The 25694-nt window shown below is 51.9% G+C and overlaps 2 protein-coding genes across 5 annotated transcripts in view; both read left to right on the forward strand.

Annotated features, from left to right (window-relative positions):
- The window catches only part of CYB561D1 (cytochrome b561 family member D1), a 433261-nt gene that overhangs the window by 185208 nt on the left and 222359 nt on the right, over positions 1 to 25694 (forward strand). The window lies entirely within an intron of this gene.
- The window catches only part of CPNE5 (copine 5), a 195661-nt gene that overhangs the window by 147991 nt on the left and 21976 nt on the right, over positions 1 to 25694 (forward strand). For 3 of the 4 annotated variants that reach the window (XM_073320008.2, XM_073320009.2, XM_073320010.2), the window contains 2 exons: positions 2500 to 2627; positions 3313 to 3415. In XM_073320008.2, the coding sequence (XP_073176109.1) occupies positions 2500 to 2627; positions 3313 to 3415 (231 nt within the window). Of the gene's footprint in view, positions 1 to 2499; positions 2628 to 3312; positions 3416 to 4284; positions 4722 to 25694 lie in introns of those variants that run through there. The other variant, XM_073320011.1, reaches the window with a different exon arrangement.

Genomic DNA, 25694 nt, shown 5'->3' on the forward strand with positions numbered 1-25694 from the left:
GACGTACTAGGGCTGCAGGGAGACAGCCAGGCCAAGAAAAGCAGCAGGTCCAACCCCCTTGCCAGCGATGAGTGGCCATTTCAGACTGCAGCCTGCCCCTGAGAGAAGGGGCTAGATGACGACTGGCAGTAGCCACTGAGACAAGGTGGGTACAGGGCAGGGGCGGGCAAACTTTTTGGCCTGAGGGCCACATCGGGTTTCCAAAATTGTATGGAGGGCTGGTTAGGGGAGGCTGTGTGCCTCCCCAAACAGCCAGGCATAGCCTGACCCCTATCTGATCCCCCCTGCTTCTTGCCCCCTGATGGCCCTGCCTGGGACTCCTACCCCATCCAATCCCCCCTGTCCCCAGATGGCCCCCCGAGACTCCTGCCCCATCCACCCCTCCCTGACCACCCCTGGAACCCCTGCCCCTGACTGCCCCCCACTGCCCCATCCAACCCCTCTTCTCATTCCTGACTGCCCCCCCCCGGGACCCCTGCCCCATCCAACCACCCTTCTTCCTGTCCCCTGACTGCCCCCCGCTGCCCCATCCAACCCCCCCTTTCCTTCCTGACTGCCCCCCCTGGGACCCCTGCCCCCATTCAACACTTCTGTTTCCTGCCCTCTGACTGCCCCGACCCCTCAAACTTCCCTGCCCTCTATCCAACCCCCCCCCTGCCCCCGCCCCCTTCCCGCGCTGCCCAGAGCACCGAGTCAGGCTGGGCTCTGCAGCTGTGCTGCCCCAGGAGCCCCCAGCCCGGAGCATGGCGCGCTGAGGCTGCGGGGAAGGGGGAACAGTGGGGGAGGGGCCGGGGACGAGCCTCCCTGCCAGGAGCTCCGGGGCTGGGTAGGGGAGTCCGCGGGCTGTAGTTTGCCCACCTGTGTTATAGGGGGTTGTGGTTCCCCTGGGAGGGGAGACCCCGAGGGTGGGGGCATTGCTGTGGGGTAGCACCCGTGGGCAAGCGGCACTGGGGTCCGGGAGGGACATGGGGCCCGAGGTGGTGGAGACAACAGGGCAGGTCCCTGCGGGTGAGAAACCGGCCAGAGGAGGGCACGCCTGAGCTGGACGAGCTAATTCCCAGAGTGCCGGCAGGAGGCGCCGTGCGGTGAGGGCCCTGCCCTGCTACAGCTATGCCAGCGCCGTGGGTCGGTCAGGATGACGGCGTCGCTCCGCGGGTGAGGGTTAAGCACACACCTGAGCCGCGTGGTTACGCCGAAGTAGCCCTGCCGTGGTCACCAGCGCGTAGACAGCCTCTTTTCCGGCCTCTGCAGCCATGCGCGGAAGTGACAGGCCTCGCTCCTGTCTGGCAGGCGGTCTGGCCAGAACCCGAAAGAGCAACCCCGTGAGGTACTGAGCACCCTCAGCTCCTGCCGGCTGCGATGGTGTGGATGGTGCTCAGCGCCTGACAGGATCAGGCCCTTAGTGGGGGTTAGGGCGTGTCTGGCACCACCTCCCCACTAGTCTGACCCCCTGGTTAGACCAGCCAGTCCGTGTGATCCCCGAGCAGACTTGCCGGAGGTGCCTCCGCAGAGCAGCCAACGCTGATCAGAGCCCGTGACTGGGGTGCGGCCTGACGGGTCTCCGAGTGCTTGGTCGGCCCTAGCGGAGCCTCAGTGGGTCCCTCTGCACAGCCGCCGCGGCGAGGCCCAGAGCCGGGCTCAGCAGGCTCGGGCTTGTGCTGCGGCTCTCAAAACATCTGGGTAGATGCTTGGGCTCCGAAGCCCACCCCCCTCCCGTAGGCTTCAGAGCCCGAGCACCAGCCCCAGTCCAGTCATCTACACAAAGTTGGCGCACAAGCTGAGTGTGTCGACCCTGGGCTCTGAGCCATGCTGCTCTGGGCTTCCACGAGGCCTCTGTGGCTTGGGCTTTGCCGGCCAAACGGCCATGATCACCAAGGGCAGGAGCATAGCTGCTCTGAGGACAGGACAATGGATTTCCCATGGGGAGGGAATAAAAATTTGAGCAGGGAAACCTGGTTTTTCTTAGTGAGCCTTTTCCCAGTCCCTGCTGGAGAAGGGACACAGCTGCTGTCTCCCCACCCCCACCCCCAGGAGAGAGCTTCCCTCCTTACAGCATGGGGGAGGTAACTCCGGTGACTCCCTGAGCCCCACTCTCTGGAGATGCCAGCTAGGGACTGAGCCTCAGCAATGGAAGCCATTTCAGTGCCAGAGCTGGGTCTCCTGGGTTCTATTCCCACCTCATGGATGTACTCTATTTGTCCTTGGTTAAGCCATGTCCCCTCTCTGTGCCTCAGTTTCCCCACCAGGAACATGGGGATGATGGTGCTTTTAAAGCAGTTTGAGATCCTAGGATGGAAACGCTAAGTGTTATCATCACTGTTCCTCTGAGGCCATAGGGTAACCCCTTCAGGTGATTCCTCCCAGCACTGTGGGGAATTCCTCACATTTCTCTGGCCAGCGCTCCAAGCCGGGCTCTGGGAAATAAAAGTGGGGGGATGGGGAATGACTCCCCTGTTTGGGAACCCCCCCCCCTCACTGCCCTTCCTCCCTCTCTCTCAGAACGGCAACACCGACAACCCCTACTGCAGCGGGATTGAGGGCATTTTAGAAGCCTATCACAAGAGCCTCAAGACTGTCCAGCTGTATGGCCCAACTAACTTTGCCCCGGTAGTCAACCATGTGGCCAGGTACATCCAGCTAGTGCATTGACTCGGTGGCAGTATCCCACAGCCCAGCTTGCTCGGTCACCCCTCCCTGGGCCAGAAGGGGGCTGGTTGTACCCGCCAGAGAGCTATGGCAGTGTCTGCATAGAATGGCCAACTGGGAGCAGCAAAAGAGTCAAGAGCTGTTTGATCCCAGCCAGAGCCGGGAAGGAGCTAGCCAGGGCAGTGGATCCTCCAGGGCTGTGTCCAATCCATGTGTATGTCTCAAGCCCTGGGTTCCGGGAGCATGGTGTGTATTTATGTCACTCCCTGGCCTGGGTCAAGGCCCATGTTTAACACCCTGCAGCCGGACTAGCAGGGATGTGCCCCAGGAGAATCCTGGCTTGGGTAAATGGTGTCACAGCCCAGCTCTCTTGGGAGCTCACGTGGCCCCTGGGCAACAGCAGAAACGGGGGTTACGTTTGGGGGCAGGGAGAGGAGGAGGGGGACTCCCCTTGGGGAGCTCTAATCTTGCCACAGAAATCTCCCAAACTGGGAAATTGGAGAAGCTGCTCTGTACCACAGACCTGGGGACAAATTCCCCATGGGGTCTCTGGAGTTACCCCAGGGATGAACATGGCCCAGGGCAGCAAGGTTAGAGCTCAGAGTCCCTAATCCCTGGCACCCACCCCCCAGAAGCCTACTCTCACATGAACATCCTCCCATCCAGGTACGCCACCACTGAACAGGACGGCTCCCAGTACTTCGTGCTCCTGATCATCACGGACGGGGTGATATCGGACATGGCCCAGACGAAGGAAGCCATCGTCAATGTGAGTAGCAGGGGTTCTGCTCACCTGCGGTGCCACCAGTATCCTGCAGCACACCAAGCCAATGTCTGCCCAAGTGCCACTCGCTCGGACAGACGGAAAGTAACATCAAGAAGCAGATGTTACTAGACCCGCTAAGGCTGATGGCTTCTGCAGAATCCCAGTGAGGTTTGTCAAGCTCTGTCTAGCCTCATGTGGAGGTAATGGAGCTCAAGATTAGCCCCTGTCTCCAGAGGTTCCCTAAATTCTGTCAGCCCAGTGTCCCAGGTACCAGAGAGCTCAGAGGCTGCCGTGGCTGTCGACAGACAGGTGGCTATAACAACCTGGGGACTCGGTCTGTGCCCTCATCACTTGGGTGCCCAACCTCCCTCTGTGCCCACTAATGGGCACAGTCGGAAGCTTTGGCCTTTTCCCTTAGCTAGAGGCGTTGACTTAGGGCAGCAGTGATTGCATAACAACCCTGTGCGAATGCAGAGACCCGACTGTGATATTTGTCATTGTCATAGGAAGTGATTAGTACTAGCTCCATGGGACAAGCCAGCCAAATCCACACCTTTAGAACAAATGCTACACATGCCGTGCAGTCAGAAAGTCACCCCTACAGGGTCACCTCCTCCCCAGGCTTGTAATCTCCTACTGTCCCTTCCTGTACCACAAAGAGAGATTGTAAGTGAGTACGGGTAATGAGGCATAAAAGTCAGAAAGGGTTACGAGAAAAATAAAGACAAAATGCTACTGGTGCCTAACTTAACAAACTCTACTAAATTCAAAGCAAAGTTTTCTCATCCCATGTTTCCGCTGTCTGACTGGACAAACTTCTTAGGTCAGGATCCCACCCCCGAGTCCAATGACTGCTTCCTTTGTCATTTCAGGTGCAGTAAATGTGATGGGCAGGGGGAGTGAGAGATGTTTGGGATTTTTTTCCCTCCATTTTATAGTTTCAGTCCCTCTCTTGAAAAACATTCCCAGCTGAGAACTAGGAGACCAAGACTCTGTGTGGAAGGATGTTCCCCGCTGCTTTTTTCTCACCTGTTTGAGCTTCCTTTGTTTCCATTGCTGCTTGACAGCTCTGTGTACTGCTTACATGTAACTGAAGCAGAGCACACACTCCTTTGCCTAGGACAGATGTGTTTGCCAGCCTCAGTTTGGAACATGTGGTAATAACACCATACAGGGGAATCTTATAACTTCACATACAGTGCTGCCAGACACATTTTACCAGGACCATACTGATCTGCAAATTATGAGTTTTCAAATGATACCTTGCAAGGTGTACTTTGTACAAAGATTATTACAATAAAGTGTGAACACAGGAATACATTCTGTCTCACTTCCTTCAAGGGCTGTTTGCCCCAGACCTGAGCTCCCAGTGCCAGAGTGCTGTTCCCATCTCCCTTATATTCAGGGTGGAATCTAAAGAACCATTTCAGCCCCAGTGAATCATCAGATATAAATTTGCACTGGCGTTCCAAGATCTGCTAACGATAGGACAATGGGAGAACACTATTACTGATGGAAATTTTGAATAACTTGATCATGTGTGTACCTGTGAGGTTTCACAGGATTTGAACACACGTCTGCAGCCCTTCAGGTGGGCAGTGACTCTACTCCACCCCAGGCAGCCTTGGCATAGCCATTAATAATGCACCAGACATCCTGGGAGACCAGTCACTATGGGAAGTGCCGTCCATGGTAGATGACTGTCAGCCTCTCCCATGACTGCTGATTGGCCCAGAGCCACCAGGTAAGCCTGGAGGGAGTACCAGGAAGTGACAGTGCATCAAGGCAGATCGTGACCTGCTGCTGAGATAGATCCTGCCTCACTCTGGGTTGCTGTTCCCCTTGCCTCATTCCTCCTTCCTCACCCTGCCTCTGGTTCCTGGCTCTTGACCCCTGGTTCCGGACCTGAGATATCGACTCAACCTCGACCTCCTCCAACTCTGACCCCTGGACCTGACTGAGCACATCCCAGTCCCTGGCAGTTTGCACAGATGACTCTGACCCTGCACAGCCTGTGCCCCAGTGGGGACATGGAGGTAGTGGGCAGTCCATTGCCCAGCCAGCCCCCAGAAGCACCAGATCCCTGGGCACAGATCACCCACATAGAAGCTGAGGTTTCAGCTCCATGGCCACAGACAGCACAATGTTGCGCAGAAAACCAGGCCCTCCATGGGTAGGCACAGGTGATGGCCCCACCACTTGAGCCAGCCCCGTGATGCCTCTAGTGCAGCAATCGATGGAGACTGCCAAAAATTCAGGGGTTTGCTTAATTAGTGCTGTCTATTGTTTCTGCTCTGCTCCCGGACTGACTCCACAAAGCAGGCCAAGGTGGGGCTGGTAACTAGTTTACTGACTGGTGAGGCACTGGATTGGGCCTCTCCCCTGCTCAAGCAGACTAGTCAGGCACCGATGGACTGGAGCACCCTCCTCTGAGCCTTTTCCACAATTGCTGATGACCCTCTCAGCATGCGATCGGCCAAAGCCTCCCCAAGGAAGCTGCGGCAGCAACAGGGGCCAGCCCCCATCGTCCACGGCACACTTCATGGCTTGTGGCCAACACCAAGTGGCACAAGGTGGCCCAGTTATACCAGTTCCAGTGGGGATTAAGCAAAGCGTGAGTTAGCATGGGCAGAAGTCCCTGTGGACCTGGACACCTCCATTGATCTGGCCATCCTCATTGACAACCAGATACATGCGCTGAGGGAGGAAAAGAGGGGTAGAACATGCCCCCACGCCCTGTTCTAGCCCCCATGAGCTCAACCCCCGCACCCATGCAGGTGACTCAGCCCACTGCCAGTTGACCACGAAGGAGAAGGAGTGACATTGGTGCAATAGCCTGCACTGCTGCTGCACTGAGCCAGGACATGTTTGCTTCATGCCCATCACGGATCCTGGCCAGGAAGGGATCAGGAAACAATCAAGCTCAGGCCTCGTAGGAGGACCAGGCTGGGCACAACCACACAGCTACGCCCAGGGCTGACCCCCCAAGTTTTGATGGGGACCCGTGAGGGTCCACTGGTTTCTAATTCAGCTGTGCGTCCATGGCAAAACTCAACGACTGCCCTTGCAGTGGGCACTCATTGACTCCAGAGCCATTGACAATTTCATAAATTCCAAGACTGCCCGAGCTCTGCAAATCCCCATCTGGCAGAAGTCCATGCTGGATGTTGTGGAAACTGTAGATGGGACCCTCTTGTCCTTGGGCTGGTAACCCAGGAGACAGTGCCCCTGGAAGCAGTAATTCAGGAGCACCGAGAATTGCTGCAGTTCAGGGTGGTCTGTTCCCCACGTTTCCCCTGAAGCTTGGCATCACGTGGTTGGCATGGCGTGACCCCCATATTCTCTGGCGAGCACAGAGGATCAGCTTCCCATAGAATCATAGAATATCAGGGTTGGAAGGGACCTCAGGAGGTCATCTAATCCAACCCCCTGCTCAAAGCAGGACCGATTCCCGACTAAATCATCCCAGCCAGGGCTTTGTCAAGCCTGACCTTAAAAACTTCTAGGGAAGGAGATTCCACCACCTCCCTAGGTAACGCATTCCAGTGTTTCACCACCCCCCTAGTGAAAAAGTTTTTCCTAATATCCAACCTAAATCTCCCCCACTGCAACTTGAGACCATTACTCCTTGTTCTGTCATCTGCTACCACTGAGAACAGTCTAGAGCCATCCTCTTTGGAACCCCCTTTCAGGTTGTTGAAAGCAGCTATCAAATCCCCCCCTCATTCTTCTCTTCTGAAGACTAAACATCCCCAGTTCCCTCAGCCTCTCCTCATAACTCATGTGTTCCAGTCCCCTAATCATTTTTGTTGCCCTCCACTGGACTCTTTCCAATTTTTCCACATCCTTCTTGTAGTGTGGGGCCCAAAACTGGACACAGTACTCCAGATGAGGCCTCACCAGTGTCGAATAGAGGGGAACGATCACGTCCCTCGATCTGCTTGCAGTGCCCCTACTTATACATCCCAAAATTCCATTGGCCTTCTTGGCAACAAGGGCACACTGTTGACTCCTATCCAGCTTCTCGTCCATTGTAACCCCTAGGTCCTTTTCTGCAGAACTGCTGCCGAGCCATTCGGTCCCTAGTCTGTAGCAGTGCATTGGGTTCTTCCGTTCTAAGTGCAGGACTCTGTCCTTGTTGAACCTCATCAGATTTCTTTTGGCCCAATCCTCCAATTTGTCTAGGTCCCTCTGTATCCTATCCCTGCCCTCCAGCGTATCTACCTCTTCTCCCAGTTTAGCGTCATCTGCAAATTTGCTGAGGGTGCAATCCACACCATCCTCCAGATCATTTATCATGATATTGAACAAAACCGGCTCCAGGACCAACCCTTGGGGCACTCCACTTGATACCGGCTGCCAACTAGACATGGAGCCATTGATCACTACCCGTTGAGCTCGACAATCTAGCCAACTTTCTGTCCACTTTATACTCCATTCGTCCAGCCCATACTTCCTTAACTTGCTGGCGAGAACACGGTGGGAGCACTGTCGGCAGGCCTGCCGCTGTAGCAGCAACAGCAGAAGACCCTGGATCCAGGGGCCCCATCCCAGGCACCAGTGAGTCTACCCCAGTATGTGCCGGGGGCTCTCAGCTACTGGCTGGAGTGAGACACTCCCGGGTCTGACACCCCTTCCCACCCCTGTGTTCCTGATAAATACCAGGCTTACGCAGGCGTCTTCAGGAAAAAATGTGGACACATTGCCTCCATACCGACACTGTGATGTCACTGTTGACCTACAGTCAGGGTGAAAGTTCCCTGTGGCCGTAATTACGCGATGCCCGAACCAGAACTGGTGATTCTCCAGGCGGGTATTCAAGAAAACAATGTATCGATCCGAAATACACCAGTGACCAAGTGCCAGGTTGCAGAGGCATTAGTCAGTCCAAATGGCATTACCAGATACTCAGTGTCTTTAATGAGTTTAGAAAGCGGTTTTCCATTCATCTCCCACAGGGGCCACATTCCTCTTCATAAAGAAGAAATACGGGACTTTGCGCCTCTTTGTAGACTACTGGACACTGAATCAAGTGAAAATTCGGAACTGTCACCCCTGGCCGTTAATCCCAGCATTGTTGGATTCCATGAGATCCACATGGATATTCAGCAACCCAGACTTCCTAGAGGTAACAATCTCATGCCCATTTGGGCAGGAGATGAATGGAAAACCACTTTCTAAACTCATTAAAGACACTGAGTATCTGGTAATGCCATTTGGACTGACTAATGCCTCTGCAACCTGGCACTTGGTCACTGGTGTATTTCGGATCGATAGGATCACTCCAGCTGAACAGACCTACGAGCTCCTTGATAAAGAATTGCTTGAGATTAAATCTGCATTTGCGGAGTGGCCTCACTACGGGCGGGGCTCGATGCCCTGGACAAGTGTTACTGATCATAGAAATCTTGAGTATCTGCACAGGGCCAATGCGCTGAACCAGAGACAGCTGAGCGGGGTCTTATTCTTCTCCTGCTTCAACTTCAAGATTACCTGCCCACCGGGGAGCAAGCAGAGCAAGGCCAATGCTCTGTTCCGTGAAGGAGACTGTTACAAGGAAGGAGAGAAAGCTAGCCAGGAACAACCCTACTTCCTCAAGCCCCACAACTTCCTTAGTGCCACCCTGTCCCAAGATCTAATCACACTGCTCCAATCAGCCTCTCAGGGGAGGCCCAGAGGGTGGTAGACTCCCAGAGCAAGCAAGAGCTCAGAATGAGAAAGAACGTTCCATGCAGGGCGGAATAACAGATATACGTTCCACCAGGACTCCCTGGTTGGAAGTACTACGTGTGAGCCATGCTGATCCCCTAGCGGGGCACTACAGTGGCCTCAAGCCACTATCCCAGCCTCCTGCTTCTTCTAGAAACCCTGCATGCCGGCTGAAATTCAGGAGTAGGTTAATTCATGCGATTTATGTGCTTGCACCAAGGTGCTGCACACCAAACCTCTCGGCACCCTGATGACCATGGAGAATCTGCCCTGGCCACGGACAGCCATTGCCATGGATTTCATTGTAGAACTCACCAAATCAAATAGCCACACAGCAGTACTCATAGACTCTGAGACTTTAAGGTCACAGGGGACCGTCATGAACATCTAGTCTGACCTCCTGCGCATCGCAGGCCACAGAACCTCACTCCAGTAACTAACCTCTGGCTGAGTTACTGAAGTCCTCAAATCATGGTTTAAAGACGTCAAGTTACAGAGAATCCACCATTGACACTAGTTTAATGCAAGTGACCCGTGCTCCACACTGCAGAGAAAGGCGAAAACACCCCAGGATCTCTGCCAATCTGACCTGGGGGGAAATTCCTTCCTGACCCCAAATCTGGTGATCAGTTAGACCCTGAGCCATGTGGGCAAGACCCAGCAGCCACACACCTGGGAAAGAATCCACTGTAGGAACTCAGAGCGCTCCCCATCTAGTGTCATAGATCAACTGACCAAGATAGCACACTTCATCCTCTGTGCCCACGTACCATCAGCTGAGGTGGTGGCTCAGCTCCTAGTAACAATGTTGTCCGCCTCCATGGGCTGCTCCACCGCATCACCTCGATCAAGAGACCCAGTTCATCTTGCATGTCTGGCCCGAAACCCTCCAGCTACTAAACATCCACTCCTGTGCCTCCTCAGCATACCACCCCCGGACTGATGGCCTGACCGAGAGGGTGAAGCAAGTACTGGGACAGTATTTATGGAGCCTGCTTAATTACCACCAGAACAACTGGTCCACCCTCCTACCCAACACCATATTTGCATACCACAAGGCCAACCATGGCTCCACAGGACAAAGCCCTTTTTTGCTAACTATGGATTTCACCCCTGATTCCTTCAGCCTTTCTGCTGACTTGGTTTAATAAATCCAACACATTCAAGAAGAGCTGAGGGGGCCCCTCAAGGATGCGAAGAAGGACTGCAAACAGTGTGCAGATGGCCGGAGACAAGAGGGGTGGTCTTTTCGGTAGGCCACAGGTCTGGTTATCTATTAAGCACCTCAACACGAGCAGGCCCTCTCTCAAGCTAGACCACTAGTTCCTTGGACCCTACCAGATATGTCAGAAAATCAACCCTGTTGCTTTCAAACTCCACCCGCCCGAGTCCCTCAAATTGCACCGGTCATCCATACTTCTCTCTCAGAACTGTACGCCAGGAATTGTTCCCCAACCGAACACAGCCACTGCCCCCTGGTTCCAGGTCAGGGCCATGTGGAGTACGAGGTCTGGGCCATCCTGGACTCCAGATTAAAGCGAGGTCAGTTGTGGTAGCTCATATGCCAGGAAGGCTGTGGCCCCCAAGAACAGTCTGGGAGCCTACTGGTACTGTTCACACTCCTGAAATAGTAAAAGACTTTCACAAATGCCACCCAAACAAGCCTGGCCCATGTGCCCCAGGGGTGATGTGGGGATTCATAAGTCTTGAACCCAGGTCTGTGAGTGGGTGGCGCTTCCCCCCGCCCCCTCCCCAGGCAGCCGTGGCAGGGTGAGGGTCAACACACCAGGCATCCTGGAAGGCCAGGAAGTGCCACCCATGACTGGCAGCTCCTCCCATGACTTCTGATTGGCCCAAACCCACCATGTAAGCCTGTAGGGAGAGAAGCAGGAAGCCTCATCCCTGACCTCCTGCTGAGACAGACCCTGCTTCACTCCTGGTTCCTGATTCCTTGACCTTCCCCCAGTTCCTGGCTAATGACTCTGGCTTGGTCCTCAGCTCTGGACCCCAGCTATCAACTCTAGCTCGAGCTCCTCCAGTCTGACCGTCTATGACTCTAACCACTGGACATGACTGCCCAAGCCCTGGTCCCTCACAGCATCAACCACAGACCACAATGCAGCTATGTGTTGGCATTAAACACCACAGCATTCCAGCCCAGGCCTGTGTTGGGGGGACACAGCTGTGTATTTGACTTTGTTGGGAACACCAATATCCACTGCTACTTTGTTTAGTCCGGGCAATGCAACGTTGGCTGTTGTTACATTTACCAATAGAGGGTTGATTGTTTGTCAGTAATGACTAGTGCATGTTGGCCATTGGAAAATGCCCTATAAAAATCTATGAAACGCTCTATGAAAAAACTTTTCATAGAGCTCCTTGGTAGTTTGGCCACGTATAGCTGATTCAGGTTTGTTTGCTTGTATTACAGGCAGACATGCTCTGCCTGTTTTGATGGAATTGTTCACGGGTTGGTTGATGTGTAGCAATCAGATCTCTTCTCTCAGGAGTTACCTCAGGATATTCTACAGGTCACTCCTGGCTTTCTGTCAGGCATCGTCTCACTGCAATCAGCTGTTAATGACACGCCTACAGTGTGCTGTACAGGCACGGATTGCAGTGATGACAGCATGGTTGATGTACGTACTCAGCAGCGAGTTGCTGTTGTTTTCGTGTTTATTATGGGATGGGTGGAAATCATGCAGATCAGCAGGGTTGATCTTTCCAGCTCTGTGTACCGTATCCAAAGGATGGGATGGATACTCAGCTGGTGTAAATCAGCCTATCTCCATTGATTTCAATGAAGCTATGCTGATGTACACCATCTGAGGTTCTAGCCCTGTATGCGATTGGGGTGGTGTAAGAACCAGAATCGAATCATGTTGAAAATGGCAATAGCAAAGGGCGGTTCTTCAGCTATATACCCGTTCAGTCAAAGAGCTCAGCTTGATCCCTGACAGGGCAAAGCAATCAGCAAGATGGCTCAGCTCCGGGCTTCTGCAATTATGACGTCTTTTTATATCTGTGGCTAGTTACTGCTCTCACTCCTGCCTGTGCTTTTCTGTACTGACGACGGCACTTAGATCTGAGCAGGCAAGGTGGATAGAGGCACATTTTGAAAAATTTGAATCTATCCTCTCCAGACTTGACGATGAGCAACAGAGCCATGCGGGGCTTTGTCTCTACTTTACGGCCCATCCAAACTCAGACCTCCATGGCTCAGATAGAATGACACTGATGATGTCGGCATGCTGGAGGTGTTGGAAGCTGAAGCCCAGGGATGTCAAAAGCAGATATCCTCAGGGGTTGGCTGTTGTGTGGAGCTGTAAACATTTTCACCTAATTCCTGTGATGTCCCTTCTTACTCGGTTTGGAATGTTTAAGTTCGATACATTTGCAACTCTGTTATTGCACCAGGTGTCACTTGGCTTCTTGCTTCAAGGCCAAGATGCAAAGTGACCTTTCCACAAATCTTTGTCAGACAGTTTTTCCGCCTACTCCCTGCAGATGTGGAGCTGACTGCAATGTGCCGTGATCACATCACTACGCGCAGGGCCAGCCTCAAGGGGTTGGAAAGCGAGATGCTTTTTTGGAGCCCACCTTAAATGTAACTGACTCACTTGACGTAAAAGAGTGCGTGTGATAGGCAATGTGTGTGTGCGTGTGCATACCTGCGTGTGCATACCTGCGTGTACATGTTCATTTATTCTTTAGTCACCTCCGGCAATGGAGCACAGCCGCTTGTTCCATTGTGAACGACTTTGAAATGTGTCACACATGCAGCTTGGATGGCCATTGCCTCTTTCTTGGTCATGTGTCCTCTGTCATGTTGCAAGTGTTCCCTGGGGTCCCTTCAGTTTGTCTTCGGTAATTTGGTGAACACGGCAGAAGACTGTTATTTCGCACCTCAGCTCGCCAGCTGGATCACAGAACTGTGCACTGCTTGGATCCCGGGCAGCTGAGTCGTTCGTCTGCTGATCAAGCCCACTGTGAGGCTTGCAGATCCAAAGACACCCCTCCCTTTGTGAGTGTGATGGGAACTGGCATTCCTGGGCTGCGTTGATGAGACTGGGAAATTTTGGTGCAAAGCATGCTGCGAATTCTTCTTGACACGGAGCATATGTTCTGTTTGTGTCTCCTGATGAGCTGTCATCAGACACCACTTGTTGTTTTGGCCCTGTGATGAAGTCTTCACTCCATTTTTACTCTGTCTTCTAAGAACATTACTCAGCATAAGGGGTGATTAAGGACCGCAGGGTTTGGCTCAGATGTGCTGTGGCAGTAAATAGAAGGGACCTGATGGGGTGCAATCCCATGTGACAGGGGCAGGTTGTCAGGGCTCAGCTGTTGATCCATCCTTTCAGCAGATGTTGGAACCTGGTCTGGCAATGACAGCTGAGTCCTGTGGCTTCATTGTGGCAGGTATGGGGTGCTCCCCCACTTTGGGCATAAGGAAGGCAGGACTGGCACTCTGGAAAGTGGGAACTTGGGACAAAGGTCCTCTGGGGAAACCCTACAAATAGCTCAGCTTTGAGGAAGAAGCCTAGGCTGAATGGGGTGGTGTGATGACACTGCCTACAATGGCATGGAGCCAATCTGTGACTGTTAGCAGCAAATATCTCCAATGGCCAGAGATGGGACACTCAATGGGGAGGGCTCTGAGTTTACTACAGAGAATTCTTTCCCAGGTGTGTGGCTGGTGGCTCTTGTCCACATGCTCAGGGTTTAACTTTTCGCCATATTTGGGGTCAAGAAGGAATTTTCCCCCAGCTCAGATTGGCAGAGACCCTGGGGTTTTTTGCCTTCCTCTGCAGCATGGGGCACAGGTCACTGGCAAGTTTAAACTAGTATCAGTGGTGGATTCTCTGTAACTTGAAGTCTTTAAACCATGATTTGAGGACGTCAGTAACTCAGCCAGAGGTTTTGGGTCTGTTACAGGAGTGGGTGGGTGAGGATCTTTGGCCTGTGACATGCAGGCGGTCAGACTAGATGATCACTATGGTTCCTTCTGACCTTAACGGCTCTGAGTCTGTGAGTTATCATAGAATCATAGAATATCAGGGTTGGAAGGGACCTCAGGAGGTCATCTAGTCCAACCCCCTGCTCAAAGCAGGACCAACACCAACTAAATCATCCCAGCCAGGGCTTTGTCAAGCCTGACCTTAAAAACTTCTAGGGAAGGAGATTCCACCACCTCCCTAGGTAACGCATTCCAGTGCTTCACCACCCTCCTAGTGAAATAGTGTTTCCTAATATCCAACCTAGACCTCCCCCACTGCAACTTTAGACCATTACTCCTTGTTCTGTCATCTGGTACCACTGAGAACAGTCTAGAGCCATCCTCTTTGGAACCCCCTTTCAGGTAGTTGAAAGCAGCTATCAAATCCCCCCTCATTCTTCTCTTCCGCAGACTAAACAATCCCAGTTCCCTCAGCCTCTCCTCATAAGTCATGTGTTCCAGTCCCGTAATCATTTTTGTTGCCCTCCACTGGACTCTTTCCAATTTTTCCACATCCTTCTTGTAGTGTGGGGCCCAAAACTGGACACAGTACTCCAGATGAGGCCTCACCAGTGTCAAATAGAGGGGAACAATCACGTCCCTCGATCTGCTGGCAATGCCCCTACTTATACAGCCCAAAATGCTGTTAGCCTTCTTGGCAATAAGGGCACACTGCTAACTCATATCCAGCTTCTCGTCCACTGTCACCCCTAGGTCCTTGTCTGCAGAACTGCTGCCGAGCCATTCGGTCCCTAGTCTGCAGCGGTGCATGGGATTCTTCCGTTCTAAGTGTAGGACTCTGCACTTATCCTTATTGAACCTCATCAGATTTCTTTTGGCCCAATCCTCCAATTTGTCTAGGTCCCTCTGTATCCTATCCCTGCCCTCCAGCGTATCTACCTCTCCTCCCAGTTTAGTATCATCCGCAAATTTGCTGAGAGTGCAATCCACACCATCCTCCAGATCATTTATGAAGATATTGAACAAAACCAGCCCCAGGACCGACCCTTGGGGCACTCCGCTTGATCCCGGCTGCCAACTGGACATGGAGCCATTGATCACTACCCGTTGAGTTATGTGGTGGTGTTTGTTATTTTAGCTGCCAAGAAAAGCAGCGCCCCAGGAAGAGGGGAGCGATTAGGCGTTAACCCAGAGTGTGTGCACACTCTGCCCCTTCACAGAGACATATGATCTCATGGCCCTTTTAGGAGCAAGGAACAAGTGGGAACGTGACAGTTTCCTATTTACTCAGAAGTTACACCCAGCACTGACAGTAAACGCTGTTTAAGTGGAAACCTAACAAATTGCCTTATTGCTTCTAATAACTGGGGCCCCTGAGTTTGTTTTGCAGTTACTGTGGTAACAAGTGCGGTACAAATGCCTGGGCAGATTGCTAGGTAGATCAGCAGGCTGATCAATAGATAGAAAGGTAGCTAGGCTGGAACGATAAAATGATCGGATGATTGCTGGGTATAGATGGACAGATAAGTAGCTAGGATGGTAGGTGGATGGACACATTTTTCAGGTTCTTGCTCAAGTAATTCAGCTTCTGCCTGGAACAATAGGACTTTCGATTTGTTTGCTCATTTTGTAATCTGTCTGTTAAAGTCCCCAGGATGCAGCTGAGGTGCAGCAAACTCAATCCAGCCAGGAGATAGTTCATCTTGATTAAGTTGCTCATTTCACTATTTGAATTGCGAAGGGAAAATAAAAACCTCCCTCTCCCTCTGCATGGGCGGCTTTTCTGTCTTCCAACATTCACTCAGCCCTGCAAGTGCCTTCACTGTTGAGATATTATTTCACTAGCTGCAAGATTTGCAAACTGCAGGTTTCAATGTGCCGAACCTTTTTAGTTGATTAGTTTCCTTTTCCTCTTCGCTATCCCACCAAGTAATAAGTTCACCACACCGAGTCCTGGGCATCCATTGATCTCTGGCTCAGTGAGCATGCTCTGATCTAGCATTAACTACTTAGAATCCACCTGGTTCCCCTCTCATGTACACTGGTGTCACCATTCTAACTCCACAGACTTCAGTGGCGTTACCCTGGATTGACGCTGGAGTGAGAGGAGAATCAGGCCCAATTGAGTGGCTCCTGATTTACCCTGGCATGAGAGAGAGAGGAATCAGGCCTAGTGGAGTTACTCCTTGATTACACCAAGGTGAGCGAGAGGAGAATTGGGCCCAGTGGCACTTCACCTCATTTACACCAGTGTGAATGAGAAGAGAATCAGGGCCATTGGAGTGACTCCGATTTACACCCAGGTCAGTGAGAGGGGAATCAGGCCCAATACAGCTACTCCTGAATTGCACCAGGGTGAAAGAGAGGGGAATCAGGACACACTGATGGAGTGACTCTTGATTTACACTAGGGTGAATCATAAGGGGAATGGGGCCCCTTATGTTTAACAAAGCAATTATGGGCCAGACCCTCAGCTTCCTTCCTCAACCCCCATGGAACCTCCTTTTAGTCTACATGGCCCCCCACTTAAGAACATAAGAACGGCCATACTGGGTCAGACCAAAGGTCCATCTAGCCCAGTGTCCTCTCTTCTGACAGTGGCCAATTCCAGGTGCCCCAGAGGGAATGAACAGAACAGGGAATCCTCAAGTGATCCATCCCGTCACCCATTCCCAGCTTCTGGCAAACAGAGGCTAAGGACACCATCCCTGCCCATCCAGGCTAACAGCCATTGATGGACCGATCCTCCATGAACTTATCTAGTTCTTTTTTGAACCCTGTTATAGTCTTGTCTTCAGAACATCCTCTGACAAGGTTGACAGTGTGTTGTGTGAAGAAATACTTCCTTTTCTTTGTACATGCGATGCAATGTATGTGTTTTGTTTGTTTTAAACCTGCTGCCTATTCATTTCATTGGTGACCCCTAGTTCTTGTGTTCTGAGAAGGAGTAAATAACACTTCCCTAGTCACTTTCTCCACCCCAGTCATGATTTTATAGCCCTCTATCATACCCCCCCTTAGTCATCTCTTTTCCAAGATGAAAAGTCCCAGTCTTATTCATCTCTCCTCATATGGAAGCTGTTCCATGCCCCTAATAATTTTTGTTGCCCTTTTCTGAACCTTTTCCAATTCCATTTGTGCTTGGTGCGGGGGCAGATTTTGGCCCATTGTAGTGGGACAGGAAGGGGAGGGGGCAAAGAGAGGGAAAGACAAAATGGAAAAACAAATGAAAAGCAGGGTGCAGAGAGAGGTGAGAGAGAGAGCCAGAGGCACCCAAGGCTGCTAACCTGGGGCAGAGACCTGCAGAACAATGAACCTAGTGCTGCAAGGCAGGGGAGGGTGCGAGGCAGCCAAGAAGTGCAGTTACTCCAGGGACAAAAAGGGATGGGAGCAGGAATTCAGAAATGAAAATGAGCCCAAGACTGAGCTGAGCAGCACTCAGGCAGACGCCAGCTCCTGTGCTCATCTCACCAGCTGATGCTCAGCAGAGAGGCTGGCCCAGCACGGGGCTCTGTCACTGAAATCGGCGTCTGAGCTCACTGACTCCTCTGGAACAGGTGAGTGAGGAGAGAATCAGGCCCAGGGAAGTTACACCTGATTTACACCAGCGTGAGCCAGAAGGGAATCAGCAATTCCTGATTAAAGGCGTTATTTCACGTACAGGTGGCCTCCACCCATGAAGACAGGAGAACTTATTCCACCCAAAGGCCTTTTCCAAAATGCTTGTCTTTGTCCTGTTCACACAGGCCTCTGGCCAGAGCCGGTCTCTCCATGGGGGGAGGGATAGCTCAGTGGTTTGAGCATTAGCCTGCTAAACCCAGGGTTGTGAGCTCAATCCTTGAGGGGGCCATTTAGGGATCTGGGGCAAAAATTGGGTTTTGGTCCTGCTTTGAGCAGGGGATTGGACTAGATGACCTCCTGAGGTCCCTTCCAACCCTGATATTCTATGATGGGGGCAGGTCCTGCCGCACTCTAGAATTAGGGATCTGTGTTTGCTTTAGTTTCCCCTCCCTTCCCAGCTCACTGGAGAGGTGGGGGGGAAATGTGTGTTGGATGGCTACGCATCCATTGGTGGTGAGAAGAGAATGAAGAGGTTCAAGGGTTATTTGTGTAATAATCATTTGCCCTTCCCATGTGCCCTCCATCCAAAACACATTATAAAGGACACCGCTTTCTGGGGCTTAGTGTCAATGAGGATCAGTGCTTTACCCCTCTCGCTGCTCCCCTGTGGGAGGTCATTATTATTACCAGCCTCCATTATGCAGCTGGGGAAACTGAAACATAGAGGAAGTGGCTCACCCAAAATCTCAGAGCGTCAGGAATAGACCCCCAGAACTCCTGACTCCCTGGGTCTTAACCCCATGAGCATCCTTCAGCCCCTAGCTAGCAGCTGTGCCGGGAGCTGTTATCAGTCCAGCACCATTCCCAGCAGGAAATTCACTTAAAAACAAGAAAGCAAAGTAGGGCAGCACAGGGTAAGTGCCAGGTGCCCAGCAGGCTCAGGGCTGGGCAGACACCCTTTCTTTTCTCTGACCCCTTGCTTTGGTGTGTGTGGGTCTGCATAGTGACCTGGGAGGGGAGCAAGAGCTAGGGGCCTTCTGCCCACTTGGTGGCCAAGCTCTGAGGCCGGCTCTGGCTGGGAACCAGAGGAGAATTAATGGTGGTGAGAATTCCGCGTGAGGAAGAAGGCAAAGCGAGCACACAGAGCAGCGAGCGATTTGCTCTGCTGAGCCCTGTGGGCGCTCGGGGACCTTGAGGGCAGCCTCTTAGCAAGCCTGCAGCTGACTGGGATGCTAGTCATTTTGCACTTCAGCAGGCCAGCGAGGCTCAGGGCAGAGAAGGTAATTAGCCATCACAGACTCCTAGGACTTGCCAGACAGGATTGACTCAAGGAGGCTGGCCTCCATCAGAGGACCATGGAACTTGCCAGATCAGATCAGACCACTGAACCCTTTAGCCTAGTATTCCACCTCTAGTACTGAGAAAGGCAAACTCTCCTGCTGCTAGTCACCTGCCTATTGTGCAATGCTTGTACACATAGGGGTGGAGTTCCTTCCTGACCCCTACAGAATGTCAGGTGAGCCCTGAAGCATGAAATTCAGTTACCCCATTCTTATGATTAATGATCAAAATGATTTCACTGCTTTTTAAAATCCAGCCCTGCTGTGACTCCGCTCTCTGCTGTAGCCATGAACTGCATACAAGCTTACTCATCCCTCATCAGTCTAATTCCTGTTCCCAATTAAACTGTTTCCTGCATGAATACTAGAGTGGCTGCTGTTGCATGAAGTTCTCCTTTGCTATTACGAGCCATTGATTATGTGGTATAGTTAATCGCAGCACCTCGTCCAACACTCAGCCCAGAATCCCATCAGCCTGTACTAGCTTGAGTCAATGCATTTCGTTAGCAGATGTGGAGAGAGCCTCATTGCTCATTTCGTGGCAGCCTTCTCCAGCTGACATCCTTCATAGGCATCTTGTATGGAACTCACTAGCCCCTGCCCCTCCACTGCACCCTTCACGTAATGGGTATGTCCAGACATGCGCTTGTGATCGAAGCCTGGCTGAAAGGAAGACAAAAACAGGGCATGATTGCTCTGGACATGGGCTGGGAGAGGGATTGAGCACAGCTGATTAAAACACCGGTTGGGAGCTCAGTACAGGGGAGGATGGCTTAGAGTTGCTGCCCCATTGCCCTTTGCTTTCGGGTAACTGCTGGTGACATGACTTTTTTAGATTTGTTGCAGGGGGGCTGCCAGGCCTCAAAGAAATTCTTTGATGGATGTTGTGAAGGCCAAGTCTATAACAGGGTTCAAAAAAGAACTAGACAAGTTCATGGAGGATCCGTCCATCAATGGCTATTAGCCAGGATGGGCAGGGATGGCGTCTCTAGCCTCTGTTTGCCAGAAGCTGGGAATGGGCAACAGGGGATGGATCACTTGATATTTACCTGTTCTGTTCATTGCCTCTGGGGCACCTGGTTTTGGCCACTGTTGGCAGACAGGAAACTGGGCTAGATGGACCTTTGGTCTGATCCAATATGACCATTCTTGTGTTCTTATACTTCTTATGTTCACGCAGCCAGTTCCTGCCCCTGAGCCCGTCCCTGGGGCGTCTTTAAGTGACACAAAGCCACCCTTCTGGATGCTCTGCCACCCAGCTCCGCCATGGGCTGCACAGCTAGGGAAAAGAATTCCCATACTCAGAGATGCCCAGCTGGCTGAACAGCTGCTGTGGGGCCATAAGCAGCTGACATGGATTAGAGCAGATCTGAAACTGATCTAATTCATACTGGGAACTGGCCTGGTCCCCAGCCTGCTCCAAGTTCACAGAGACCTGAAGGTTCCTTCCCCACCCCAGGAGCAGCTCTAAAACAGTCCAGGGTCTGGGCCATGCTTCGCTAGACATACAGCTGCAGAGATGGACAGATATGAATGGACAGAGTAAGCCAGCCTAGTATGTACAGCTTAGAGAATCTCTTGGCCCAAAGGCAAGCTGCATCAAGAGACGAGTGAGGTGCCTCCGAAGGTCCTTTAATGCCAGGGAAAAGGCTAAGGTCTTTAGGGCCTGACCCTACAGTCACCAAGGTCATTGGCAAAGCTCCCGTTGACTTTGATGGTGCAAAATTGGGGACTGACACAGAATCAAATCGGGGGGAACTCCAGACTCATTCCGTGTAGACAAAAGGTCAAGCCTATGGGCTGGGTCCAGTGGAGATGTGTTCTCATGAGTTCCCATGAGACCAAGGAGGAATGACATGGTCCGTTGAAATTCAAATGCAGCCTTTTGACCAACAAAACAACTTCTACAAGACTAATAATAAAAGCCAGGGCAATATAGAGTCAGGGAGCAGTGGATGCAGATGGATGCCCCCGTTACTGAGTTGGGTCTGGCATGGTATATATCAAGCTAGCAGCGGAGCTGGAGCCCGGTGGGAAGCGATCCCTCATGCCTCGATGCAGTTACAGCAGCCAGGGCACTCACTCCAGCAGGGTGATCTTACTGCACCGTGCAAGCTGGCAAGGCGAATAATCAAACATGAAACAAGCTGCCGCACAGCCATAACCTGGATTGCGGCTCTGACGATGAGCTACGGCTCCCATCCCGGCTCTCTTATTACAGAAACGCTCCGCTAATGGCTTAGTAGGCTCAGCCATTAATGAACCCTGCTCAGACGCAGCCACGGGGCTACTTAGATTGTCTCCAACAAATTCTAGGCCAATTGCTGTCAACAACTGGCATAAATCAAACCCACTCCTTCTTCCACCCCCCCTTTCTCATTGACAAAACTAAGTTGGTCTCCCTGTTTCAGGCTCTAATCCCTATTTCAGAAGGAGCCAGAGTGAACAATGCAGCTTGGGCTGTGTTTTAGTAATTACCAATCTCGGGCCCTGGCAGGCCATGCCAGGCAATGAATTCCAGAACTGATGGCCCCCACTGTGCCAGTGTCTTGCCCCAGAATCCAGCCCCAGAGCTTCTCAGCTGAACAGAACTGCCCCAGGAAAGTGAGAGGGCATCTGTGAAGACAGCCACAGCCCAGTCCCTTGGGGCCAGGGAGGTGCCGATGGCTGGCAGCTGGAGTCACATGGGCACATGGATTTGTGCAGGGCAGAGTAGGGGACCCAGGATTGCGTATTCACCTCGGTGCACTCCACTGAGCAGAGGATGAGCTGGTCCTGCGCTACCTGCAGATGCTGGACCCAGTCCTTGGGTCTGACGGAGCTGCAGGCTGCACAGGATGCTCGGTGGAAGGGCTGTACACCACCTCTGTGCCTTCTGATCCTGGGTCTGGTGGGGATCAGCTCAGCCCCCCGGTGCTGGTCTGGTTGGGCCAGTGGGCTGATGTACTATCAAAGGTCCAATGTTCTCCCTCACATACGTGTAAATCAGGAGTGGCTCTGGTGGAGTTACCCCAGTTTCACGCCACTGTAAGTGAGCCGGGTGTCAGGCTCCTGTTTGTATTACGATTCAGAGGTGTTCCTGTTTGCAAGTCTTATCATCTGGCCTGTCTGTGTTTTGGACGAGCAGCTTAAAGCTGCGCACCAGAGCTTTCGGAAGGGCCCCACCATCAGGAAAGGGAGACAGTGTGGCTGAGTGGCTAGAGCTGAACTGGGACTCGGGTGACCTGGTTCTATTCTCAGCTCTGCCTCTGGCTTGCTGGTAAATCACGTTGCCGCCCTGGATCTCAATTGCCCCAGCTGTAAAATGGGGATAATGATATTCACAGAATCACAGAATATCAGGGTTGGAAGGGACCTCAGGAGGTCATCTAGTCCAACCCCCTGCTCAAAGCAGGACCAATCCCCAATTTTTGCCCCAGATCCCTAAATGGCCCCCTCAAGGATTGAACTCACAACCCTGGGTTTAGCAGGCCAATGCTCAAACCACTGAGCTATCCCTCCCCCAACAATGGCACAGGCATATTGACAGCCTGTGCCAAGCACTTTGAGATCCACTGATAAAAAGTGCTGGGGATTAGTAGCTATAGCATTCAAAACTCCCGAACAGCTCAGGATTAGCTGACCATGAAGTCAAGTAGCTGTTCTGGGCCAGACTTTTCTGATTAGGAGGGTGGAGTTTGATGATGACATTGAACAAATGTTTTTTTCATGTCTAGAATTCATCTGAATTATTGGAGCCAGATAATAGGCATAAGATAACACAACACCTTTGCCTAAAATAATTCACTCTGAGAGGCTTTTGCCCACGCACAGATGACTGCAATATATAATCATCACTTGATTAACTGTGGGTTAGCAGTCAGTGGCTCTCCCATACCCACTAATGCGATCCCACCTCACCCCTGGCTGATGGATCACGTTAGATTGCCTCTCTGAGCCTCTAGTTGAGCTGTCAGAGTCAGAGACAATGTCAGGCCAGCCATGCTCCATGATTAGATTCACTAGAAGCCAGGAGCTGAGCTACGTTTCTGTCTGCCGTTGATTTGCATCTGAGTGCTTGTGAAAAGGAGAACCCGAGAGTCCCAGAGACGTGGGAATTGCAGGCAGATGCTGCCACAGTGAGTTCTGCCCATAGTGCTTGAGCCTCATACACAGCCCGCACCCTTGCTGTAGATCTTGGGCTCCCCGTTTGCAGTGCTGCCAGTGGACCTCCATCCTGCCATGCAGCCCCCTCTGCTATTCCAGCCCTGAGCCCCACCAGGCTCTGCCAATATTAACTAGGGTTACCATATTTGAACATTCAAAAAAGAGGACACTCCATGGAGGGGGGGATTTGCTCGCCTCCCCCCCCGGCCCCGCCCCAACTCCACCCCTTCCCCGCCCCCATTCCAACCCCTTCCCCAAAGTCCCCTCCCCAACTCCACCCCCTCCCTGCCCCATTGGACCCCTTCCCCAACTCCCCCCCCGGCCCCACCTCCTCCCCTGAGCATGCCAAGTTCCCCCTCCTCCCTCCTCCCTCCTCCCTCCCAGCCACGCGAAACAGCTGTTTCACAGCACAAGCGCTGGGAGCTGGGGGAAAAAGCGGGCACCCTCTTGAGTGATCAACATTCACTTTCTTTCTCGAATGATCAACATTCACTCTCTTTCTTGAATGATCAACTCTTCTTTGGAGAAAAATAACAATGGCAAAATCCCGGACGTTTTTAGATATTTAAAAATTCCTCCCAGACAGTGATTTAAGAACCAAAAAGCCAGACATGTCTGGGAAAATATGGATGTATGGTAATCCTAATATGAATGCCCTTCTTCCAGCTCTCCCAGCACTAGGCCCGTTACTAGGGAGAGACAGTCACTCATGTTAAATGCCTAGCTGCATGGTGATTATGTGCCGTGTGCAAATGAGGTTTAGCATTTGACCTTCCGTCTCCCACATCGCCATCTCTGGCATTCTTACACATGCTTGGAATGGCAGCGTGAGCTAGCAAGGCAATCTGCCATGCTGATTGGCTAGTGGGGAAGTTACCTGATTTGTGAAGCTGCTGTAGTGAGCCCGAGTGGCTTATATTTAGAGTTCAGATCGGGGTTCCTGGGGTCTAGTCCCAGCTCTGGAAGGGATGGAGGCCCAGCTCCTCAAAGCAATATAGGTTCCTAATTCCCACAGATATCAAGGGGCCTCTGGGCCTGCATGCTAATGGCTCAGAGGGAATGAGGGTCAGGGCTATTCATGTCTGTTCCCTGATTCAGAGGGGAGTATAGACCAATGAAGCTGGGGAGTTAGGACTCTTGGGTTCCATTCTTAGTCCTGGGAAGAAAAGAAGTTTTCTATCTCTTGGCCAGATTCTGATCTGTGACAGTACTTTGCTTCTCACTCCATGCCAACTTCACTTCCTGACCAGCCTCTCTTACTTACGGTCTCATTGACCCAGCTTTATAATGCGCTTTGAGATCCTCGGGGTGCTTAATGTTACGAATTGCTGTTAGCTCTTATAAAATCTCACGTCCCGGTGTGTGACCAGAAATCAGCTCAGACAAAGAGCTCTGATTATTAAAGCTCCTGTGTTTAATAGCAAACACAATCCGTGATTGCTGGAAGGGAAGAAAAAGGAGGGAATAATTGGATGATAAAGCAGCGAGTGAGGTAGCTAAGAAATGGAGGTCCTGAAGGAATTGGAGAGACAGCATGGAAATCACACGGTGTCAATACGATTTTCTGCTGTCATAACCAATTACATGACAGGCAACTCATTAGCAAGGAGACAGTGCAGCTCTCCTGGATTCAGGGAGTGAGCAGGAGAAAGCTTGTTAATATGCAAATGAAAGGAGCTTGACCTAATAAAGGGAAAACAGAAGAGGAGACGCTATCTGTGTTGCCCTGCCCTGCGGTAGCTGCAGTCACTTTCAGAGCTAATCGTGATGGGCAAATTCTTGTAAATAAAATGAATTGCCCATTACTAAACTTGTTCATTATTGTGGAAGGAAATGAGTTAACCCCTGGCATGGAGAGAGGAGGAGGACTAGCTCCTCAGTGGGTGTAAATCAGCATAGCTTCACTGGAGCTGAGAATCTGGGCCTGGATTTCCCAATTCTGAGCTTAGAAGCCCTGTATAACAACGTGACCAAATTCAGTTCCACTGTTGGTAAACGCATGTGGATTTAGCCTTGAATGTTACATGCATGTAACATCTTTCATCCCACGTGATATCAGAGCACCTACCAAGCTATATACATGCAGCACCCCTGAAATGCAGCTTTCTCTGGGGTGGAGGATGAGAACCAACTGACACACTGCACCACAGTAGGGAGGAAGGGAAATTTTGGCCAAGGACAAGGAGTGTATCATGCAGACGGGACAGGACCTGGTGGGATGAGACAGTTTTGTTACGACGCTGCATTGAGGTTGCCTGAAATAAATTCAAGGCTCTTTAACTGCCCTGCAAGGTTGAAGTGTTAGGAAATTGCTTTTCATGGCAACTGGCCTCGAATTAAAAAAGATAATGGCCAGGACAGTGCAAATCTCAACCCTGGGCAAGCCAAGTTAGAGCACTGTATCAGCCCAGCACCACTAGAGCCTAGTCCCAGCACATGAGCGCCTCAGGGCAAGTCTACACTGCAGAGTCCACCTAAGTTATGTCCAGGGGCAGCCACTGTAGTAATTAAATCGCTTTTGTACGTCTGCCCTACGCTCCTTGTGTCGGCGGTGCGTGTCCTCCCC

This window comes from Lepidochelys kempii, chromosome 21 (assembly GCF_965140285.1).
Source record: "Lepidochelys kempii isolate rLepKem1 chromosome 21, rLepKem1.hap1, whole genome shotgun sequence".
Classification (NCBI taxonomy): Eukaryota; Metazoa; Chordata; order Testudines; family Cheloniidae; genus Lepidochelys; species Lepidochelys kempii.